General features: G+C 33.9%; 1 protein-coding gene across 2 annotated transcripts in view; it reads right to left on the reverse strand.

Annotated features, from left to right (window-relative positions):
- The window catches only part of LOC111153382 (vacuolar protein sorting 13 homolog C), a 180,313-nt gene that overhangs the window by 12,331 nt on the left and 142,787 nt on the right, over positions 1–25,195 (reverse strand). For both annotated transcript variants that reach the window (XM_022512378.1, XM_022512377.1), the window contains 15 exons: positions 22,046–22,281; positions 15,950–16,091; positions 14,728–14,868; positions 13,644–13,725; positions 13,455–13,524; positions 12,718–12,829; positions 12,491–12,604; positions 10,434–10,573; positions 8,269–8,350; positions 7,183–7,296; positions 6,506–6,581; positions 5,917–6,080; positions 4,452–4,497; positions 2,284–2,407; positions 1,660–1,774 (listed from right to left, as the gene is read on the reverse strand). In XM_022512378.1, coding sequence (XP_022368086.1) covers positions 1,660–1,774; positions 2,284–2,407; positions 4,452–4,497; positions 5,917–6,080; positions 6,506–6,581; positions 7,183–7,296; positions 8,269–8,350; positions 10,434–10,573; positions 12,491–12,604; positions 12,718–12,829; positions 13,455–13,524; positions 13,644–13,725; positions 14,728–14,868; positions 15,950–16,091; positions 22,046–22,281 — 1,758 coding nt within the window. The remainder of the gene's footprint in view (positions 1–1,659; positions 1,775–2,283; positions 2,408–4,451; positions 4,498–5,916; positions 6,081–6,505; positions 6,582–7,182; positions 7,297–8,268; positions 8,351–10,433; positions 10,574–12,490; positions 12,605–12,717; positions 12,830–13,454; positions 13,525–13,643; positions 13,726–14,727; positions 14,869–15,949; positions 16,092–22,045; positions 22,282–25,195) is intronic.

Consider the following 25,195-nt stretch of genomic DNA (forward strand, 5'->3'; position numbering starts at 1 on the left):
TTTAGAATTATTTTCGTTTTCACTAAGGTAACAAATCCTCTAAGAACTTAAAAACAAAAATGATTGGTTTTTAAAAATAAAGATATCTATAAAAAATAAAGATATTTATAAATTCAGGGGACACATAAATAATTTGCCTAATTACATGCTCAACTTCTGTTTATGTCAATTAAAACACTAATTGTGAATTAAGTATCACCAACAAGGAGATTCAAGTTCTGAAAAGCAAAAATGCTAATGGCTGAAAATGTATATAATATAATTATAAAATGATTGCCATTTGACCAGCAAGAGTACTGAGAGGTAAAAAAAGAAAAAAGAGATTAAGGAAAACCTCAAAATTCATGTCTCAACTCTTATTTGAGGTCTAAGGCCAGATCAACAGCAACTTATATTTCAATTATTAAAACACATGCCCCAGTTAACAGCCCCATAATTTGAGTCAATATCGTGTGAAATGTGAAACATAATTATGTAATTCCATCATCACGACTCGCAAATGTAAAGAAGACATAATAGACTGGACATAAGAATTGTCCTTATTTTTCAACTTTACCTGAAAGTACATGAATACCATAAGAAAAGATAAAATTTTGAAAATGATAGTAAAATTGTCTGTTTCTGGACACAAGAAAGTCTTTCACCAACTAAAAAAAGAGGAGTGTTAATTTCCTACACACTTTAATCTTTTATACTGATCCCTTATTACTGTGCAGTATTACCAGCAATAATCTTTGTGTGTAGTCAAGCCACTACGATAAAAAGTTGAGAGAAAGGGGAGAGTTGTAAAGAAAAGTTCACTGAAATGAACACTCAATCTACATAAATCAAAGACAGTCAATTAATACCACAGTTTGTTTTGATTTTTAAGGATGAAATCAAGTAGTAGTATAGGAAACATTTACTCCTGTATTTCCGGTTCTTGCTGTGTAGGCAGAAAAAGAAAGAAAATAAAGTTAGAAGCATACAGAAAGATAAAATGTAATCACATACAATAAAAACCAAAGGCTAAGAACAATGAAGAGTTTTATTATTTTGAAGTCAAAGTAGGAAAATATTAATACATTTTGGGGGGAAGGGAATTCCAGTCAAGGAAGAAAAGCAATTTACATATGTATATATTATTTAATTATAGTAAAGTTAAAACTAAAATAAAAGCCAAAAAATCCACCTTAAAATATTTTTAAGGTTTAAAGACTATAATTGTGCATAATCTTTTTTTTTTTTTTCCCTCTTCTTCAGCTTTTTTTTACCTGAATAAATCTAGATTTACAGAGTAATCCAAAGATTAATTTGTCTGGGTGAAAAGGAAGCAGTGGAATTCCCATAATTAGCTATAAAGTAGGAGACCAAAGTTAACCGTTAACTAAATGAGTTACCACACAAACAGTAATAATGCCTATGACTTCTTTTAACATTATCCTTTCTGCATAGAAAGGCTTTGTTCCTGTGCAGAAAAAAACTACCAGTCATTCCCTTTTAACACATTATGCAAACATAAAAAATAAATAATAAATTCTACTCTACAAATCACATTCCCTGGTGTAATCCTTAAAGAAGTTCATGAATCAGGAACTTTAAGAACCACCCACAAAATCCTCGTCCTAGAAATCTTTACTATTAAATTTTACCCATGACCATGAAGAAGAGAATTTATACCTCAAATAAATCAGAGCCCTCGGATTCCTGTCTTTCATATGGGCGAATGATGCCGTCCTCGTGGATGAAACGGGGGGGACGGAGCCTGGACACTTCCTCAGTTGATTCTGCTGCTCTGTATAAGGCAGCAGAGTAAATATAAGAAAATACCAAAGAATCTTTCAAAATAATACATACAAATACACATGTAGATTAAATACTGTACTACATTCCATACTACATCAATTTTGATAAAAACAGAGTAATTTTAAATAATGTGCCCATTATAATGTGACAAGTATTAAAACCAAATCTGCTGGACTCCAAGTTCCCCCACCTTTCCTGTAAGAAAATAAAATAACAAAGGCACAGATGAGGCTGTGCACTCTTTGTGCAAGCAGCTAGCACAGGGGGCCTGGCATATAGTAAGTACCAATCAACATTTGTTGAACAAAAGAGAAAGTGAACCTAAAAACTGTCTCTTCTTACTCCTCTCTGGTGGCACCCCACCTTGTGAACCGGTCATAGCTTTCACTTTTACTTCAACATCCTATAGAGCATGCCAACTTTTAACCTATTTATGTATTTCTAGCAACCATTAGCACACAGACACATACCTTGCACATGGTATGTGCACCTAATTACCTCTGAATTCCTTGGAAGGTGCTGCTGGCCATGTCTATGATTCCACCAGTTGGACGGGCCACAGCACCCACAAGCCCCTTTCCAATTCCTTTGAAGAATCCAGCAGCTCCTTCCTTCTTGGCACCTTCGTAGAACCAAGGACAATGAATGTATAAAGATATTTTAAAATTAGCAAGTTTGAACTCAATGAAAGCCTGAACCAAATATAGAAATGTTTTACCCAGGGGTTTTCTAGATTTTGGTTTTCTAAAGAAGTTAAATTTAATTCTAACATATAAAAAAAACAGTGGTTTTCAAAGTGTGTTAAAAACATACATTATTAGGCCCTGCCCCAGACCTCCTGAATCAGAAACTGCAGAAGCAGGGCCCATGTCCTTCAAGTCATCCTGAGTCATGCACAAGTTTTACCATCACAGATTCTTAGACCTGAGAATCAAAGGTTTCAGAAATGACCTGAAATTTTTCTCTTTCTGTCTACCATCAGGAGATTTTTCAAGCAGTGTACTTTTTTAAAAATATAAGAACTTCATTGAATTACAATTTATATACCATCTAATTCACCAATTTAAATGTACAAATTAAATGTTTTTGGTATTTTAGTGTGTGCAACCATCACCACAATTTTAGAAAATTTGCATCATCTCAAAAAGAAACCCATGACCATTAGCATCATTCTCCACTTCCCCCAACCCATCTTCTCCTGGTCCTGTGCAATTTAGCTCCTTCCTCCCTAATCCCTGGACCTAGGCAACCACTAACCTACTTTTTATCTCTGTGGATTGGCCCATTCTGGACATTTCCTACAAATAGACTTAAACAATATGTGGTGTTTGTGACTGGCTGTTTTCACCTAGCAACGTGTGTTCAAGGTTCATCCATCTTGTACTTGTATCAGCACTTGATTTCTTTTTACAGCTGGATACTATTCCATTTTAAGGAATACCACCATTTGTTTAATTATGCTTTAGTTGATAGTCATTTAGGTTGCTACCACATTCTATTATGTTCTGTGAACATTTTTGTATAAGTTTTTTTTTAAGATTTAAAAAAAAAACTTATTTGACAGAGATCACAAGTAGGCAGACAGGCAGGCAGAGAGAGAGAGGGAAGCGGACTGTCTGCTCAGCAGAGAGCCCGATGTGGGGCTCAGTCCCAGGACCCTGGGATCATGATCTGAGCTGAAGGCAGAGGCTTCAACACACTGAGCCATCCAGGCGCCCCTATATGTAAGTTTTTGAGTGAACTTATGTTTTCTTTTCTCTTGGGTATATACCTAGAAGTGGAGTTGTTGCCAGACACATTAATTCTATGTTTATATCCAGGTGTTCCAGCACCATTTGTTGAAAAGGTAATTCTTCATGGAATTATCTTGGCACCCTTGTTGAAGATCAATTGACCACAAAGTTTTTATTATGTTTATTTCTGGAATCTCAAATCTATTCCACTGATTGGTATGTCTAACCATATGCCAGTAACACACTATCTTAGCTACTATGCCTTTATGATAAGTTATAAATTGGACAGTATAAGTTTTCTAACTTGGTTCTTTTTCAAGATTGGTGCAGCTATTTGGGGCCACTTGAATTCCCATACACATTGTAGAATCAGTTTGTCAATTTCTGCAAAGAAGGGGTTTTGACTGAATAAAGTACTTTTTTAACAGGATTTTATTTTATTTTATTTTATTTTTTTTTTTTTTTTTAAAGATTTTATTTATTTATTTGACAGAGATCACAAGTAGGCGGAGAGGCAGGCAGAGAGAGAGAGAGAGAAAGCAGGCTCCCTGTTGAGCAGAGAGCCCGATGTGGGGCTCGATCCCAGGACCCTGGGATCATGACCTGAGCCGAAGGCAGAGGCTTTAACCCTCTGAGCCACCCAGGCGCCCCTTAACAGGATTTTAAAAAAATGAATCAATTGCTATTGAGGACCTAAAGAAACCTACCTTAAATATTATCCTGTTGAAAATAACACTCAAAGTCTGAGTCAGAATCCATTACTTATTAGACTCTTTCAACTTTCTGAAGAAAGGACTTTCATTAAAAAACAATTTAAAACTATGAACGTGAAATCAGAAATTCTCTCATATAACTAGTAGCAATAACATCTCTTATGTTTATTATATATCAACTCCTCAGACTTTGCACTGGAAGGAAACATTCTCAACTTACCTTCTACAGGTTTTGTTATTATCCCAGTCACTCCACCAACAACTCCCTGAAAGACAGATCAATCATAAACCTGAATGGAAGGTGCTTAATTTTAAGTCAACCACTAGAGGTCTCTACATACATACTAGAAATAACTTTTTTAAAGAATGAGGACTTACTTGATAATGTGAACATGCACCTAAGTGATTTTTAAAATATTATGATGATTTTTAAAATATTAATTTTAAAATATTAAAATATTAAATATTTAAATTTTTAAAATTTTAAAATATTAAAATATTTAAAATATGATTTTTAAATATTATGATGATTTTTAAATATTATGATTTTTAAAATATTATGATGATTTTAAAAATATCAAATATATTTATATTAAATACATTTAATGATATATTAATATATTTAATAATATTAAAATATTATACAATAGCAAATTTTAAACAAAAGCACTTTGTAGAAGTTACATAACAGAAAGAATGGGAAATCAGATGAAAAGATTCTACACCTAGCTCTGGCACCAATTAGCTATGTAACCATGGGCAATTGATTCACTCTCTTTAAACCTCATACCAGTAAAATGAATGAATTGACCCAAATAATCCCTAAAATCTAATGTAAATTTTAATGAAATTACTTTATAATTTAGCAGAAGTGTGGAAAACTGAAAATGAAGGGAACTGTGAAGCATGCAAATAGCTTGACAAGTAAGGCACTTTCAATTAGACAACATACAACCCTGGTACAAACACAGAAGTTACAGTTCCTGAAGTTATTTCCAAAATTAAAACAGTAATACGTTTATACATTCTTAACACTTGCCAAGTAATGGCAGTAAATAAAACCACCTGTACATTATACAAATGCACAGAAAAAGAACTGAAGTATACACACTGTTGAGAAGAATAGGTATTTCTGGAAGAGGCAAGGGTGATCAAATAGTACCTTATAGCTTTACCTATACTATTCCCATTACTTAGTAAAAGGAGAACTTACAAGTTCTTATAATTACTTATACAGAGACTATTCATACATTACCTGCATAATTTTTAAAGTACTGACAAACAGTGAAAGGCAGTTCCTGGTTTACAAACACTTAGCTTGTATACCTCTCCTTCCACAGAAATGGTCAAGTGATGATACTGACCGAAACAACTCCTCCTCTCTCTAGTTACCATCAGGTACAATATTTCTCTCTGCTTTGCTTCTTTGCCTTCCAGAAGGGTGCTAACTAGCCATCATCACAGAGCTCTCACTCCAGCCCAAGTGCCAAACTAAGTCTGGGATTTGGGGAATAGATGTGATAGTGATATCGGGGAAGGAGAGCAGAAAAGTGCACAATATCACTACTGCTACTGTGACAGACCTCGACTCACAAGTAATATTCCAAGTTGCAAAAAACCATTTGAAGTACATTTATAAAATGTATATCAAACTTCACGGCTTCTTGATTCTGTAAGAGACTTACAAGCAAGAAGCCCTTTCCTCCTCTGGCCAGGCTGTCTCCAAAATCTTTAGGCTGTCGACCCATCTCTTCTCTTCTTTTTTGTTGATATTCCTTGTCCATTGTAATTGCTGCCAAACCTTTTCCAACAGAACCGGTGATGCGAGATACAACTCCTGCTGCTCCACCTATCGGAAGACCCAGAGAAGTCAGTCTCATTGTTTGTTCAAAGACCATTAACACCGTATAAGGCATGCCATTGCTTTGAACAAATGCTTCAGATTCTCTCTCCTATACAAACATACAGAAATGTATTTTTATCATTTCCCACTTAGCAAGAAGAATGAAACTATTCAAAGTACACTGATTCTCCAAAATTCTTCTGTAAACCTAAAACTGTTCTAAAAACTATTCTGTAAAAAAAGCACATTGATCCAATGCTTCAAAGACATATAAACAAACCCAGCAAGTCTGTTATTTTCCATTTAAGAAAAAGGGAACACATCTTTTAAAGGGGATTATTAGAAAACTGATCCTCTTTATTTATAAATGCATTTTAGAATAATTACAATAAAAATACGTATATTTATATACACAAATAGGTGATCCATACCTACAGTGTGTCCAAAGAGACTTCTTACTCCAATCACTAACCCCTCAGCAAATTCTTCAGGGCCTTGAACAGCACCCTGACCAAAAGAAAAGAAAAAAGAGAAAAGTTTGCTATTTAAAATTTAAATAATCTTAAGATTTTTCATCTAATATTTCAGGGTTTCCGTGAAGACAGAGAATCTGTAAACATCCACAAACACAGTGATACCAGTTTTCACCCTCTAACTCAAATACTGCTGGAGAAATACTGTGTTGTCTTGTTAAACCCTCACTACTTAGGGTTCCTGAGTTCCTCCACCCAATGGAGGTAAACAGGTTAGAGGAAAGCTTGAATACAAAATGAAGTCAGCTTTTCTTATCCCCTGAGTCCTTTCCATAGTGGTGAAACAGCCTTGAAATGCTGTTAATGTACCTAGCATTCTCCCTTATAACCATGTGAAATCCTGGAAAATGTGGGCATGTTTGATCGCCCAGACACTAGAAGTGCTCAATTAATTCTACAACAGTCTTTTAAAGTCATCTCACATAATTTTAAATAAATAAATATGATGTTCATGTATTTTGTTATCTGAACATTATTCAATTCCCAGATACACTTATTTGTCACTGAAAAAATAGAATAACAATAATAGAATAACAATTCTGTACCTATACTTAAAATAAATAAAAGATCAATACCTGGAAGGGTTCATAGAAAAAAGCTTCAACTCCTTCAGACAGACCTCTAATTAATCCAAATGGGTTTCCAAGCACATCTAAGCCCAATACAAGGACATACATCTGTTTCAAGAACTAAAGAGAAAAAAAAGTACAGTAAGTCCTTTACTACTCTTGTAAGAAACCACAGCATGATGCCTCGGGAAGAAAGGAGAGTACTGACTACATGAGATTGTTAAAGGAAATCAATGCAGAATAACCATAACTATATCTACTAACTGATCTTTCACTATGTGCCAGACATTATGCTAGTCTGCCAGTTATCAGCTATGTAACCTTGGACAGGTCAGTTAGTCTCTATAATAGGGCCTCAGTCTTCTCATATAGAAAATGAGAGGTAGATTACACTGACTTTGCATGGCTAAGTACACATATTAAATGAACATATAATTCAATAATAGTTTTTTTTAATTATTTTTTACTTATTTTTATTATTATGTTACTATCACTATTACTATGAAACTAGATGGGGAAATAATAAATAATCAAAACAAAACACAAATGAAAATACATCCTTATTTGAACACATAATAACCATAAAGTCTATCTATACTGTAGGAGAAAAGACCTTCCAGCAGAGGCAGGAAAGGGTACCGCCGCCCTGAAGTTCCATGGTGCAGCAATGGTACCCTACCACCCTGAAAACAACTACTACGCGCCTCTGCATCCAATTCAAGCCATGGAGTAACTGAGGCGTGGAAAAGAACCTGGCCTAGAATTCCTCTCCTGACTCTATTAGACTGCTGAGAAACTGGAGACATTTACAAAATAAGTGTGATGCCTCCTACATCAGTACTCTTCCCCAAAGTGGCAAATGTATAATTGCAAAGGAAAAAAGGCACCAGAGGAAAATTTCAAAAACTTTTATACAGAGGGGAAAGAACTAAAGACATAGAAATTAATCATTCAAGAAAACTATGAAGTAATGAGAATGCAAATTGAAGTAAATTAGATAAACAATTTTGCACAATGTGCCATCACATGCAAATGTTTTGTCTGATCCTTTATGACGTATATTCCTTGTTAGCTACTATGATAGGAAATTACCTGTTCACTGTAATGTCTAACAACACTCCACATGAGCTGATCTCTCTTGTAAAACTGATACCGAAGTTCATAATAAGCAAGTCTGGGAGGAGAAAGAAAGATTCAAAGGCATGATGATTACATTCTGAAAGAAAGAGCCTTAAAATTTCAATGATAAATTAATCATTGCTAATCTTTCACAGTTCGATTTGTAGATCTGCCACATATATTTTATGTTTGAGATCTTCATATCATGGTAACAAAACTACTGTAAAAGTAGCACACTCTCGGGTGCCTGGGTGGCTCAGTCAATTAAGCATTTGCCTTAGGCTCAGGTCATGATTCCAGGGTCCTGGGATCGAGCCCTGCATCAGGCTCCCTGCTCAGCAGAGAGCCTGCTTCTCTCTCTCCCTGTGCTTGCCGCTCTGCTTACTTGTGCTATCTCTCTGTCAAGTAAATAAATAAAATCTTAAAAAAAAAAAAGTAGCATTCTCAGACAAGTCTTTCATAAATACACAAAGAGTAAAAAGGTTGAAAAACTCAACCATAATCTCATCATACAGTGGGTTTTTTAGTTTCTTTTTCCTTGACATTTTCCCACTTTGAATTTTCTTTTCTAACCAATTCAAAAATATTTAAAACATTTTGTATGCATTTTTACACTCAATATTGTGAATAAGTATTTCTCTAGGTTTTTAAAATTCTATGTAACCATTTTTAATGGATTCTTAGCATCCCATCATGTGGAAGTGTCATAACAAAACAATTCTCCCACTGTCAGACATTTCTAAATCCTGACAATAATAATTAGGACTGCCATATGTAAATTTTGAATATAACTCTTTGGTTGTATTTCATGATTATTTTTTGGACTGAATTCCCAATAAAAGAATTACACAGTTAAAAACTACTAAAAAAACATTTGAGGCTTTGAGATATGTATCAATATATATAGATAAAGATATATAAAATCTTTCCACTCATACAAATAGTTAAAAATTCCTATTTATTAGACCCAACCCTCTCTAGTATTGATTATTCATACTTTGAAATCTTTGATAATTTGCTTTAATTTGCATATATTATGTGATAAATCATAAAGCTGAGCATTTCAAATATCTATCACCTGCTGTATCTTCCCTTTTGCAAATTCTCCCTTATTGTCTGCTAGCAATTATGGCACTGGAATCTTCTTTTTTTAAGATTTTATTTATTTATTTGACAGAGAGAGACACAGCGAGATAGGGAACACAAGCCAGGGGAGTGCAACAGGGAGAAGCAGGCTTCCTGCCACCAAGCAGGGGCTGGATCCCAAGACTCTGGGATCATAACCTGAGCTGAAGGCAGCCACTTAATGACTGAGCCACCCAGGTGCCCCGGCAATGGAATCTTTAGGTTTGTCTTATCAATGTTTAATATTAAGACTATCAATCTTGTCTCTGTCATACTCGTCATTATATTTTCCCAATTCATTTTCTAATTGTTTCCACTGATTTTATTTTGTGAAGTGTTTAATTGTTATGTAGTCAAATCTATCTTGTATTTTCCACTGCAGGTTTTCCCATTGCTTTTACACTGAGAAGACTTCCTTTACTCGAGATTTGACAATTAACATTGATATTTTCCTCAGTCTTTTTCATCTGAATTTTATATTTAATCTTCCATCCCTATGAAATTTGATATGTATAAGGTGGAAATAATACAAATGGGTTTTTTTCCTCCAAAGGAACTACTTGTTCCAATATAATTGCTTAATATTCAATTCAATAAACATTCACTGAATTCACATATGTGTAGCACATGTAAGTATTCTCAGATTAAATGTTACAAAGAGCTATTTTCTACACTTTTCCATACAATTATACTGAAATCTCACCATACTGCTACATATTTCTAAATATAAGTCTGCTTTAAAACATGGTCAATTTATAAGCTACTACTAAAATAACTCCATTTTTATTCTATATTCATGTATTATCAACATTGAGTAACTGAAGAAAATATAAAACTCTTTAAGAGTAAAATAAGCATTATCTAAAATGCATAATTAGAAAGGGGCCAAGCTTCAAATATGGTGAGAATTAGCTTTTTCTAAGCTAACATTCTAGCCCACTTGGGCAGAAGTAATATTCAGAAACATAACCTTGGTAGAAAACCTTCCCCATCTACTTTATCATAAATCTTACTTGAATATTAGGTCATCCACATCAGTCAGAGTAGCACCTATGCTTTTCAATAGCAGATTGACAGAATGAATTGCAATCATTTCCTGTTTTTCTTTGTCTGACTCTTCACCTCCACTACCCAAGGACAGACTTAAATGCAACTAAAAGAGAAATAATGTTTCATAAATAAAAGCTAAAAACAAAAACAAAAACTTTACATACACAGGAATCAGATCTTCCAGATACAAACAGATGCTATATCTTTCAGAGTCCTAAAGAAAGCCATTGTTTGTTACTCTACACACCACACAGGATAACTCACTAGTACCTGATTCTCACATTTGCTTTTTGATATAATTCAAATTAGTCTGTTTCAAAGAACTAAAATTTTATCTAAAGTGTATAAAGACCATTGTGCTTATATGGAGGGGCTCAAAACACTTTACAAAAATAGTATAATCATTTTAAGAAGAAAAACATGTCAACTGGCATACAAAACATGTCTACCAGTCAAAATAATTAATAATTTATTTTCATCCAACTAAGGTAAATAATTTATGGCAATAATTAATAATAACAATTATAATTATACAACAATAATAAATAACAACATGGCAATTATAGCAACAATTAGCACATTGTTAAATAAATTTTTAAAAAGTAATAAGGTTTCAGCCTCCACAGACTCCTTAACTCAGTACCGAAGCACGGGATTTTCACATTCCCATTTAGCTTCTACTTTGTGCTGTATCGTCGATAGTACAATAGTGGCAAAAGACAAAGGCAGAAGGTAGTCTATAAAGGCAAATAAATCAGATGAATCTCCTTTCTTATTCTGCATTTTACCTAACCAAGGTAGAGCTCAACAGAAGAGACGTGAGGTAAAATCAGGAAAGCCTGGTTTGGGGTTTTGTTTTGTTCTTTTGATGTGGACTTCTGCCCGCTGCAGAGCCAGAGAGTATACAGATCCAGGAAAGGTCAGCTTGGGTGGACAGAGGTCCAACCTCTCCCTAAGGCAAAGTCACCATGGAATAAGAAAACAACTACAGTTCATGATCTTAATTACTCAACCTCATGGTGTAATTCCTAACATGTGTAAAATCATGAATCAAAGATCTTTAACACTCCCCTAAGATTATAAAATCCAGGAAGTCATTTTATACATTCCAGAGCAACTTTGATAGTAGGCATTTAGCAAATATTTGTTGAAGGTATTGTTCAAACTCATAAGTGATTTTCACTTAATAATGAAAGAGAAATTGTGTATAACCTACTACATGAAATGATAGAAATTTTAAACCTTACACTATAAATATGTCTAATAATACCAAAGTAGTATATCAATTTAAAATAATAATTTAATTCCATTTTATAAATTAATTTACTTCGCCAAAAGGATTGGTGTATGCAACTGAAAATTATGTGCTGTGAACAGTTTTTGAGAAAGTAAAGGATCATCAATATTTTAGAGTTACTTAATTGTAAATCTGGCCCATTACACAAGTGTAGAGAGTTATGGTTGGTGGCATTTGTGAATTTACTAAGCAGTCACCTCTTCCTATAAAACCGAGAAAGAACAACAAAAGGAGAAAAGTAAATGGGTTCATAAAGTACAAAATCAGGCAAGTGAAAGGTATCCAATTTTCCACTCCCTTAGTTACAATCAAATTTTGGAAGGGTGAAAAACACCACATCAACAGTATAATACCTACTTCAGCGTTTTCACATTCTGGTTAGGGCACCCATTATAGCTCTCTGTTTAGACAGTGATAGTAGTTACAAAGTGCAACCAAAACATTAAATGTTGGTGAGCACTTCTTCGCTTAATTAAGAAATGCTTTTGTCAGCTCCTTCCTTGAATAAAGGGGTTATTAATTCAAGACTAGAGAACATGCTCTGACGGTTTCTCTGTGGGAATTATGGTTGTACATATGTTACAGGGAATTGTCTTAATTATTTCAATTAATCAAACAAAATTCCCACCAAATATCTGGTGCAAATTAAAACACACATTTATACACAGAGCCTTTAAAAATCTTATAATTCTGCACAATTTTAAAATAATAATTATAACAAACCTTAACAGGAGAAATATGGAAATGTTCAAAAAAACTAAGAACTGACATATCAGTCATTGAAGTCTCCATTAACTCTGTATTTAGAGCATCAATATCTTGTTGGATTAACTTTGTCTGAAAAAAATGAAATAAAGAATTAGTATTTTAATTTTTTTTCTCTAATTAGTTCAAGGAATGGCTACTTTTTTTTTTAGTTTATAATTTTCCCAAGAAATAAAAATTGTTACCCGTTTTCTTTCAGCTTCAGGGTCCGTTGATGGGGTAAACAGTGCAATAATAGCTCCTAGAAACCCCTGATCAACTTTCAAGGCCATTTCCTGAATGAGGACCATAAAATACCTGAGGAAAAGAATTTTTTAAAAGACAGAAAAGAGTTTCTATCAAACCTTGTAATTTTCAATGTTAAACTCTGATTTTGGCCAGAAGTCACAACAAGATTTTTACACCTTCATGTCTTAAAAAAAAAGTGTTACGTTAACAAGATCAAGGTATCCTTAACTGAGCTGTTTTTTTTTCCCCCCACTAGAGTTAAGATTTCACTGGTGGTAATACTGCTGTATCGATACTAAGCATTTAAAGTTCCAAATCCCGTATTTATCATGTTACAGAAGAGACAAATACCATTAGATGATAGAGCATGAATTATTCCATTTCTAAGGGCTACAGCAATTGTTTCAAGAGCACATTTCACAAATACATACATCATTTATATTTCACTGGGTATTTTATATTCTAATTGGAATTACAAAGAGGAAAAGTGGGTAAGGAACTTTACACCTTAAAATATAGAGGGACTATTATTATATTAAGTTCAACAAAGAAAATGACTTAACCATTAGTAGATTCATATGTTCAAGTGGAAAATAAGTTTTATACGGAAGTCAGCCTCACAGCAGTGAAATTTATTTTCAAAATAGATTCTCGTTTTAAATTCCCTTAGTTAAATAGGGTAATCTTTACTTACTTGAACTGTAATACTTTACTGTATTCATTAAATCTTGTGATGACACTCACATCAATGAAAGGTTTGGGCTCTAAGAGGAAGAAAGAAAACAAAAAAAATCAGAGGAAAAAATCAAGCTTTATACTAGATCAAAATAATGTCTACTTAATTTTTAAAATAGAATGTCTAAATTTTTTTTCTTTTTTTTACCTGAATCCAAAGCAATAGATTTTGGAGGAGCCACAGGATGAAATACAACAGGAAACATTGTACCTGGTAACTGACTATCAACCTTAAAAAAAAAAAAAGAAAGAAAGAAAAGAAAATAATTCAGCAGGATTTGAAATAATGTAATAACTTTTAGTTTTAGAGATAACACTATAGAAGAGGCTACTAATTTCATCAGAATTAAATATTTGCATTGTATATGTGGTGCTATTAGAAGTTTCACTTTAAAACTAAAATTCATACATATGCCAGCAAGGGCAACCTTTTACGTAGGGAAATATTTAATTTCCTCCTAAGTGCATTAACACTGTGCAGCATATACACTATTAATCAAAATATTTGTGCTTATGGATCATGTGAGATTTTGACAGTTTATAATTTAAGTAAAATGTAAGTGGAAAAAGGATATGAAATTAGAAAGAAGAAAAAGAATAAAAATGTCCTAAGTAGTATTTAGTAGTTAAAAGGAAGAGAGGAAGGGAAGCAAGAAGGGAGCAAGAAAGCAAGCGGACAAAAATGTTCTCCGATGTCCACTCCTATGTAGAATGACAGGAGAAAATCTTATTTTGGGATCCCATGACAAATTCAAAGGAATTATTTAAAAATAACAATTTCACGGGCGCCTGGGTGGCTCAGTGGGTTAAGCCTCTGCCTTCAGCTCAGGTCATGATCTCAGGGTCCTGGGATCGAGGCCACATCGGGCTCTCTGCTCAGCAGGGAGCCTGCTTCCCTCTCTCTCTGCCTGCCTCTCTGCCTACTTATGATCTCTCTCTCTGTCAAATAAATTACAAAATCTTAAAAAAAGAATAAATAAAAATAAAAATAATTTCAGTGCAGGAAAACACTCTTGCAGGCCATCTGGTTAAATTAAATAGTCTCAACAGTCACAATCTTTGGGACACTAAGTATAGAGAATCCACAGGATACATGGGAAAAGGGAATATATATACAAACAAAAAGAAAAAAACTGTTTACAATGTATGCTAGAGTCTTGCAGAAAAAATTTTACCCCCAGGTTTCCCAAAGGGATTAGGTATACTTATTAAACTGAAAATGACAATGTTACCTGAAGCCAGTACAATCTGGCTCTTAAACTTCTCTGGTGAGGAGATTGCTTAAACTCAATCTGAATCCCTGATAAAAAATCTCGCTTTATTGGGCAATGAACAGGGAGGCGCATTTCCATGGGAACTTTATCAAAATTGACCTGGGGAAAAAGCACATATGTTTATGATGATTTGGTATTAGAAGGATAGCCTCTTTTAAATACCCATTTACTCACAAATTGAAAGGAGAAAACATTTTAATCTCTATGTCCTACCAAAAGATCTGCCTTAAGGTGATCTACAGTTGAGATCTTTGAAGCAGAATCATCAGTTTTCCACCAAAATGATGAAGAAAACAAGAAAACAACTGAGGAAATTTCCAATTATATAAACTGCAGTTAAAGAAAATAAACCATGTTTCGTATTTTTAAAAAAATCTCAATAATAATGAGTAATTCTAGGTAATTCTTAAATTTTGTTCTAACAGAGTTAAACAATGAATAGTTAATAGCTTATTTATGTCAGTTTGTTTTCATTTGAGCATGGCCAACCTTTATAGGGATGAGGGTTGGGATGGGGAGCATATCTGGTAATCAATCCAAACTCAACCATTAAACATCAAAGAATAACTAGAAGTGTGTAACTGAACCAAAGCAAATGAGAAATGGCAGTCAAGCTTCTGGGGTCTTCTTAGGGCAAAAGTGACTTTCAACTGCAATACCGTAAGGGCCTGCAGAGAGTACACCTATATTTGTGACATCTACCCAAGTCCAACAATCATTCACATTTAATGAACTTAATTGAACGGATTTTCTACAGATTTTTCATTACTGAAATAAGTAATTTTGCACAGACTTTATTTACCAATATATATTGGTATCATTCAAAACAGAACAAAAGTTCCAATAAGCAATATTAATTTCTGCATAATCTTACTGAAAATAAGTTCCATGAAACTGTCTTATAAACAGAAGAAATTACAAAAACGCAAAAGGGAAACATTTAAATCATGTTTCACAGTATATGATTTAATAACATATTTTGATTTAAAATGTACTAATGATTATGAGTCATGTCAATCCTACTAACAACTAAGAGTTCATTTGCTATAAATTAGTTTCTGCACACACATTTTTACTTGGATAAAATTTTGCACACAAAATTTTACTCTAAATTTTCCTTACTTATTATGCACCGATGAAATACATATATAAAAACCAAAACAAAAAAATTCTGGTATACCTCAAAATTATTATCTAGCTTAATCCATCCATGGTCTTTTGATACTTGATATTTTTTATAGGACTGTTCCAGCAACATTATCTGCTTTTGACTAAAAGGCTTCCATTTCTGCTTTGGTTTCATCTCCCAAACAACACCAGAACTAAAACAATTCACAAAGAAAATTAAATTAGTAGTATATATTAGGCTTGCTGGAATTGTCATTCAACCACAAATTATTACAACTATAAATCTTCTATGAAAATTATACAAGATATTTTTTAAGCAGCAAAATACACCTGTATTATAAAAGTACATAAGGAAAAGGGGCAGGGGAAATGTTCTTCTCTCACACATTCACATCAATCTATTAAGGAACTCAAACTTCTTTCATAAAAAGCCTTATAGTAAATATTTTAGACTTTATGGCTAAGACAAAATTGAGGTTAAGTAAGTGCTTAAATAACAAGAGAAAAAAATTGCACAAATTTTTCTAATTGACCAGATTCAAAATATAAAAACAACTGAGTACAAATTTTATTTTATTTTATTTTTAAAAATATTTTATTTATTTATTTGACAGAAAGATCACAAGCAGGCAGAGAGGGGGAAGCAGACTCCCTGCAGAGCAGAGAGCCTGATGCTGGGCTTAATCCCAGGACCCCGAGATCAAAACTTTTTAAAATTTTTTATAATTGACATATAATTTGGTATAATTGACATAGCATTAATTTCAGGTACACTAATGATTTAATATTTGCATATATTGTGAAATGATCATCACAATAAACCTAGTTAACAACTGTCACCATACATACTTACAAAAAATTTTTTTTAACCTTTCTCGGGGTGACAACATTTCATTTCATTATTAGGGCTCAAGGTCAGTATTCATAGAGGCTAATTCTTTAGTCACTTCAAACTCAGCACTGGCTTCTCAAATACACAATAAGTGAGCAGTATGGGTAACATCTGTTGACCCATTAAGAGCCAAGGAAAACCACTCAAAATGATTTGCCTTATTTTTAATTGACTATTGATGTTGCTCTGAATGTCCTCAGTTCTTCAAGCAACTATTTTCACAAAAAGGCTAAGGGTTCTAAGTTTATTAACTCTGGACACCTCTCTTCAGCTGCTACATTCAGGTGATTCCAATTACCTCACCATTGGTAAAAGATGTTCCTTTGCCTGGCTAACAGATGAGTCATTCAGGGTATTTTGGTTGGTTTTTTTTTTTTTTGGTTTTTTATTTTTGTAAAGAAAGTCTTTTGTATGAGTTATTTTTTCTTAAATTTTTAAATTTTTCTGGCCATTCCTTTCCTGTGAGGTGGGTATATTGTGACAAGTGCTTAGTTTGGAAATTTCAATATTCTTTTAGCACAGGTAAATATTCTTTTACTTTATTTTTATTTTTTGTTTTTTTTTTAAAGACTTTATTTATTTATTTGACAGAGAAAGATCACAAGTAGGCAGAGAGAGAGAGAGAGAGAAGCAGGCTCCCCACTGATCAAAGAGCCTGATGCGGGGCGCGATCCCAGGACCCTGAGATCACGACTTGAGCCGAAGGCAGCAGCTTAACCCACTGAGCCATCCAGGTGCCCCTGTAAATATTCTTTTAGCACAGGGTCATTACATAATAGAATAATGCTTTGCCATTTCATTTAATAACTAACTGTGACCTGGAAGAGAGATACTCAAAGTCCACTTTCTCTACTTCTTTTAACATGATCAGTATGCATTAGTAATAAAAAACAAAAGTTTCAGGATAGTTATATGTGTGGTAATCTATAATCTCGAGTTATTTTTCCTTTGTTGTGTGCTAAGCAGCAGTACAAAAGCAGCCACAGATATATAAAGAAATAAGCAAGGCTGTGTTCTAATAAAGCCTTAGTTATGGGCAACAAACTCTGAATTTTGTATAATCTTCATGCATTACAAAATACTATTTTCTTTCAATTTTTTCCAACCATTTAAAAATGTTAAAAATTCTTAGACCGAAGTCTCTAAGAAACAGGTCATCAACTAGATTGGGCTCACAGGCCATACTTTGCTGATCCCTGATTACAGAAGACTGTTTGCATAATGATAAAATACAACCCCATAATATTTTAATTTAACATAGTTTGTTGGTATTAATCAATGACACTGTTAACAATGTCCTCACTATATTATGTATTTAATCAATTAAGATAATGAATAAAATATCTACTATAAATTATATAAATCTTGGGCTGCCTGAGTGGCTCAGTGGGTTAAGCATTCAACTCTTGATTTTGGCTCAGAACATGGTCTCAGGGTTGTGAGATCGAGCTCCAAGTCAGGCTCTGCACTGGGTGTGGAGACTGCTTAAGATCCTCTCTCTCCCTCTCCCTCTGACCCTCCTCTCTCTCTAAAATAAATGAATGAATGAATAATATAAATCCAACATCAATTCATAACAAAAACTCTTCAACAAATTAGGAAGAGAAGGGGGGAACCTCAACCTGAAAAAGAACATCCACAAAAAACCTACAGTTAACATCATACTTAAGAGTGAGAAACTAGATGCTTTCTTACTAAGACCAGGAACAAAGAACAAGGACATCTACTCTTACCACTCCTATTCAACACTGGGAGATCCTAGATAATGCAATAAGTTAAGAAAATAAAAGGTATACAGATTAGGAAAGAAGAAATAAAGCTGTCTTTGTTCTCAGATGACAGGACTGTCTATGCAGAAAATCCTAAAGAGTCAATAAAAAAAAATTCCTGCAACTAATGTTTCAAGATACAAAGTTAATATACAAAAATCCATTGTGTTCTTACATATCAGCAATGAACAACTGAAATTTGAAATTAAAAAGATAATAATATTTATATTAGCACCAGAGAAATGGTGCTAATATAGAGAAATGTTCATACTTAGGTATAAACAAAATCTAACAAATTTGTACAGAATCGATATGAGGAAAACTAGAGAAGTCTGATCAAAGAGATCAAAGATCTGAATACAAGGATCTTTGTACACCCGTATGAAGACTGAATAATGTCAAATGTCAGTTCTTTCCAAGTTGATCTATAGCTTCGAAGCAATCCCAACCAATACCCCAGCTAACTGATAAACTAATTCTAAAGTTTATATGGAAAGGCAAAAGACTCAAAATCATCAACATAATATTAAAGAAGAAAAAAGTGGGAGGAGTGACACTACCTGACTTCAAGATTACCACAAAACTACAGAAATCGAGACAGTGTGGTATGGGTGAAAGAACTGACAATCACACCAAGCGAATGAAGGGTCCAGAAATAGACCCAAACAAATATAGGCAAGTGATTTTGAAAAGGAGCAAAGGCAATTCAATGGAAAAAGTACAATCTTTTCAACAAATGGTGACAGAACTGAACATGCAAAAAAAAAAAATTAATCTAGACCTAGAACTTACAGATTTTACAAACACTAACTCAAAATGTATAATTATAGACCTAAATATCAAACACAAAAGTATAAAATCCAGCAGGTAACACAGGAGAAAATGCACGTAACTTTGCATTTTTTTGACTTCTACACTACAACTCCTACAGCACAACTTAGGAAAGGAAATCCGCCCCCCCACCCTGCCCCGGTCTCATTAAAATTAAAAACCTCTTCTGTGTGAGAGACACTGTTAAAAGAATGAAAAGACAACCAAAGACTGGGAGAAAATATTTGCAAAACACATATCTGATAAAAGACTTAATTCAATGATACAAAGAACTCTTGAAATTTAATAAGAAAATGAAAAATTAAAAAATGGGCGAAAGACCTGAATCTCACCAGAGAAGATATTCTGATAGCAAATAAGCATTTGAAAAGATACTCAACAGCACATGTAATTAGGGAATTGCAAATTAAAACAATAATGACGTATCACTACATCCCTGTTAGAATGGCCAAAATTTGAAACATGGACAACATCAAATGCTGACAAGGATGTGGGGCAATGAATGCTCACTCACGCATTCCTGGTGGAAATGCAAAATGGTGCAGCCGCTTTGAAAAACAACTTGGCAATTCCTTACAAAACTTAACATAATCCTACCATAAAATCCAGCAATCACGCTCCTTGATATATACCCAAATGAGATTAAAAACTTATGTCTACACAAAAACCTGCCTACGAATGTTTATAGCAGCTTTAGTCATAAATGCCAAAACTTAGAAGCAACCAAGATGTCTTTCAATAGGTGAATAAACTGGCATATCCAGACATGGGATAATATTAAGTGATTTTTTAAAATGAGTTATCAAGCACAAAAAGAACATGAGGAAACTTAAAAAAATATTGCTAAGTGAAAGATGCTTATCTGAAAAAGCTACATACATATGATTCCAATGATATGACATTCTGGGAAAGGCAAAATCTAGGGACGATAAAAAGATCAGTGGTTTCCAGAGGTTCAGGGGGAGGGAGAAAGGGATGAAAAGGTGACACACAGGTGACTTTTTATGATACTGAAACTATTCTATAGAACACTGTAATGACAGTTGTATTATCCAATTGTCAAACCTATAGAATTTATAACACTAAGAGCAGACATAACAAACAACATCAACACTGGACTTTAGATAATAATAAGGCATCAACATTAGAACATCGACAGTAAAAAATGTACCACACTACTTCAAGATGTTAATAATAGGGGAAAAATGCAAGGCATATGGGAACTTAAGTACGTTACAGCCAATTTTTCTGGAAACCTAAAACTGCCTAAAAAGTAAGTTTATCTTTAAAAATTACATAACTGATTTACTTTACCTCAGTACACATCCTCACTGAATGTGTATTAAATGCTTACTGCATCAGAAAAAAGATAACCAAGTTCTTTCAGATGAATTTTTAGAAGTCCTTATGAGTAAGGACCAGTCTGACAAAATGTAATAACATATGTAATATTAAAGTAAAAATAAGTTATATCAAAGAACAGAGTGAAGAAATTGAATTTATAGGACTTAAAAATTATTTTCATATTTAGGTTAAAAATACTATAAAATTCTCAAGTATATAGCCAAAAGAATATATTTCTCATATAAACACAAATATATTAATATTATATCAACATTATATTACATACCCTTTATTTTTTTATTATATATTATATTAGGGTATATTATATACCCTATATAGAGTATATAATATACCCTTTTTTAAAAAGATTTTATTTATTTATTTGACAGAGATCACAAGTAGGCGGAGGTGGGGGGGAAGCAGGCTCCCGCTGAGCAAAGAGCCCGATGCAGGGCTCAATCCCAGGACCCTGGTATCATGACCTGAGCCAAAGGCAGAAGCTTTAACCCACTGAGCCACCCAGGCACCCCAGGATGTATACCCTTTATAGAACTCTTAATCCATCAGGTGTTGCATAAAGTATGTTACATATATGATCTTTTTATTGACTTAATGTTTTACTTCACTAAACATGATTATTGATATTGACACTATGATGGTTATACATGGGAACATGGTAACCATTCTATCCATCAGTCTCCAAGAAAAGAAGGAGTCTTTTACCAAAGTTAGTGAGATTTAAAAAGTCAAAATAAATAAATTCAAATACTTTTCTTATACAGATACAAGCAGAATCAGAGCAAATAACTGATTCCATCACTATTAAAACATTCTAAATAACCACCCATTAAAGACTATGGATCCATGTCAAATACTGCCTCCTCCATGAAAATTTCCTCCAACTTATCTGACCCACTCTGTCGGCTTCCTCTAATCCAGGCCAGTCTCTTCAGTCTCTACTGCACAAAACAATTTAATTGTTTCTATCTCTGTACTTCCATTGCACGTTTATATACTTCTTTGTAGCATTTCTGTTAACATAATTCATCAAAACAATACATACCAAAAACAAAGAAGCAAACCTCTTTTTTCTCCACCAAATGATGATGAGTACAGTAAGGACAGAGGCATTATCTTAGTCATCTTTCTATCTTAGGGGCTTTTCAATTAGCAGTGAAAAAAAAAAAACTATTCATAAGTTATGCTGAAAGAATATAAAAATTCAGAACAGCTATTTACTTTCAGTAAACTTGATATTATGAACTCAGTGTTTTTTAAAGATTTCTGACGCCCCATCTTCCTTCTTCCATACCTGGTTATCCCAACATATGAAACTTCCTGCTTGTTTTCATTGTTAACCAGGGAAAGCCCAAGACTATGGAGAGAAAAGGTTATTTCATGATCGGCCTGCTCCATTTCTTCTGCCTGCAGTGCTTTGGAAACCAAGGCAACATCATCGGTGAAAAGCAACACTCTTTGGCGTCCATCAAGGAATGATACCCAGTGTATCTGAGTATTTGCATCATAGGGAAACTGGCCACATTCATCCTGGGGAAAAGAAAGACTATATTAAACCTATAAGCAGTAAGTTTTTATTACATAAAGTTAAACTACAGTATCTGAGAACATTTAGAAAAGTTTAAAAAACATGACAATAAATTGGAAAGCTAACCATCAAAATGACATAAATTAATTAAAGTCGTAACATATTTTAACTCACCAATGCTTTCAAACAATAACAAACATTAATAGTGCTTTGTTTTTTTTGTACCCTTGACTGCTCCAAAGGCACTCAGCAGGAACAAGAGTACTCTGCAAGGGCACCTGTGTCCTAAGACGCTTATTTGTCTTCAAGACGGAGAGGTTCTTAAGTTTATGAGAAGAGTAACCTCACAGAAAAATAACCTAGCTTATTTTTATGTTTTAATAACTTACAACACTGCAAATATTTCTATAAGTCACACCATATAAAACTATTGTTTGTACTTAGTGTGTATTGTTTTGTAAAGCCTTCACGGCTGAAGGTCTCATATAGCACTAAAAATATAAGACTTGATTTGGTCAGTGTTTTTAGAGACTGAAATGATGATTTCCTCCTCATTCTGGGCTATATAAATATAAGAGTTCATTTCAACAAACAGTACAAGGACCTACTGTATACTTTTCATTTCATGCTTTCTTGGAAAAAAGGCAAACAAAGGATTTATCAAGAGAATAGGAACAGCTGAGTTTGGTTGCTGTTTATCATCTATCGCTTTTTTTTTTTTTTTTAAGATTTTATTTATTTATTTGACAGACAGAGATCACAAGCAGGCAGAGAGGCAGGCAGAGAGAGGAAGGGAAGCAGGCTCCCCGCTGAGCAGAGAGCCCGATGCGGGGCTCGATCCCAGGACTCTGGGATCATGACCTGAGCCGAAGGCAGAGGCTTAACCCACTGAGCCACCCAGGTGCCCCTGTCTATTGCTTTTTTTTAATTGAAGTATGGTTGACACACGATGTTTCATTAGTTTTAGGTGGACACCATAATGATTCAACAACACGCTATATTATCCTATACTCACCACAAGCGTAGCTACCATCTGTCACCATTCAATGCTATTACTGTACCACTGACTATATTCTCTATGCTGTACCTGTCAGCTCCATGACTTACTCATGCCATAACTGGAAGCCTGTACGTTCCACTCCCTTTCACCCATTTTGCTCACCCCCCACCTCAATCTCTGGCAAGCACAAATTTGTTCTCTGTATTGATGGGTCTGTTTCTGGTTTTGTTTGTTGGTTGGTTGGTTGTTGTTTTTTAGATTCCAGTGTTTAAGTGAAATCATACAGGTATTTTTCTTTCTCTGACTTATTTCTCTTAGCATAGTACCCTCAAGGTCCATCCATGTTTTCGTAAATGGCATGAACTCACCATTTTTAAGACTGAGTGAATGGAATATTACGTTGTCATATCATCATATTCTATTTAAAGTTTTTGCTTTGAATTATAGTTGTATAGAAATTAAAATCAACAACTTTGCTTTCTTTTTACTTGTTTGCCTCCTAAATCCTTACTGCCTCTTCATGCTTGTAACATTCTGTGTTAGTTTGGTTAAGACATATCTTTTGTAAGTAGCATATATTTAGATACTGTTTTCTAACTTAATCTGAGTATTGTCTTTTAATAGGAGAATTTAAACCATTTTCATAACTGAAGGGAAGTTAAACCATCATAATTGATGGGAAGCATGGTTTAACGGAATAAGTCTATGGACTATTAAGTCAGATAGACCTGGTTTTGAATTTTATTTTATTTGTTTTATTTTTTATTTTTAAAGATTTTATTTAATTATTTGACAGACAGAGATCACAAGTAGGCAGAGAAGCAGGCAGAGAGAGAGGGGGAAGCAGGCTCCCTGCTAAGCAGAGAGCCAGATGCAGGACTCGATCCCAGGATCCTGGGATCATGACCTGAGCAGAAGGCAGAGGCTTTAACCCACTGAGCCACTCAGGCGCCCCCTGGTTTTTGAATTTTAACCAGCAGTTCTGAATTCCGATCATAAGAATTAGTGATAATATGCAGAAAGCATTAACACAGAAGATAGATTCAATAAAAGGTACTTGCCCCTTGTTACATACTTCCTTAAGTCTCCTTCCTTTACTCTAAGAGCAAAATTGTCTTTATTTTCGTTTTCTCAATTGCTTAAAATTTTCTTACCAATGATTTTAGTTCTACTAATACATTTTTTTAAAAAAACAAAAACTTTAATCTGTACTTCTGTAATTAGAATTTAAGATTAAATGGTATATTTATGGTATGAACAGAATATATTGTTTCCCTACTCCACTTCTACTTCATTTGGGCGTGTCTTTTTATTTCACCATGCATTCTTCTATTTCATAGCTGTTACAGCTTTGTAACTTAGTTGAGGATGCAAGACATAAACTTGGAAAATTTCTTGTGGTCCTCCTATAGTAAAAGAAGTTTCAGGGGTATAATCACCTTCTGATTCTACAGGATAATTCCACATTTTTCTCCTGAGCTATTTTTTTTCATAAACCCCGTGTTGCTGGGTTTTTTGTTGTTGTTGTTGTTGTTTTCCCTGTTCATTCACACTTAATAAGGAAAGATCTGTTCAGACCTAATATTTGTCAATAATGTATGGATTTTCTTTGAACTCCCTCACCATGTCTACCTGGGCCTAAGTGGAACTCTGTTCTCAAATCGACTTAGCAAACAAGGGAATGGGCAACTGCCTTGCTTCTAGCTCAGTTTCCAGAATCTGGCAGATTAGCTGCTGACTGAGGCACAATTATCTACTTTTCCTATTGCCTGGTTCCCTGGTTCTCCAACAAAAAATAGAAAAGAAACATTAAAAACCACAATCCCCACATACACTATTCCCAGATTCTTCCTCAATCTGCCTCAGTATACACATCTGAACATCCTCCTCTAGGAGTTCTTTCCCACTTTCTCTCT

The sequence above is a fragment of the Enhydra lutris genome, unplaced genomic scaffold (genome assembly GCF_002288905.1).
Source record: "Enhydra lutris kenyoni isolate GAN:26980312 unplaced genomic scaffold, ASM228890v2 scaffoldscaffold31, whole genome shotgun sequence".
NCBI classification, from domain to species: domain Eukaryota; kingdom Metazoa; phylum Chordata; class Mammalia; order Carnivora; family Mustelidae; genus Enhydra; species Enhydra lutris.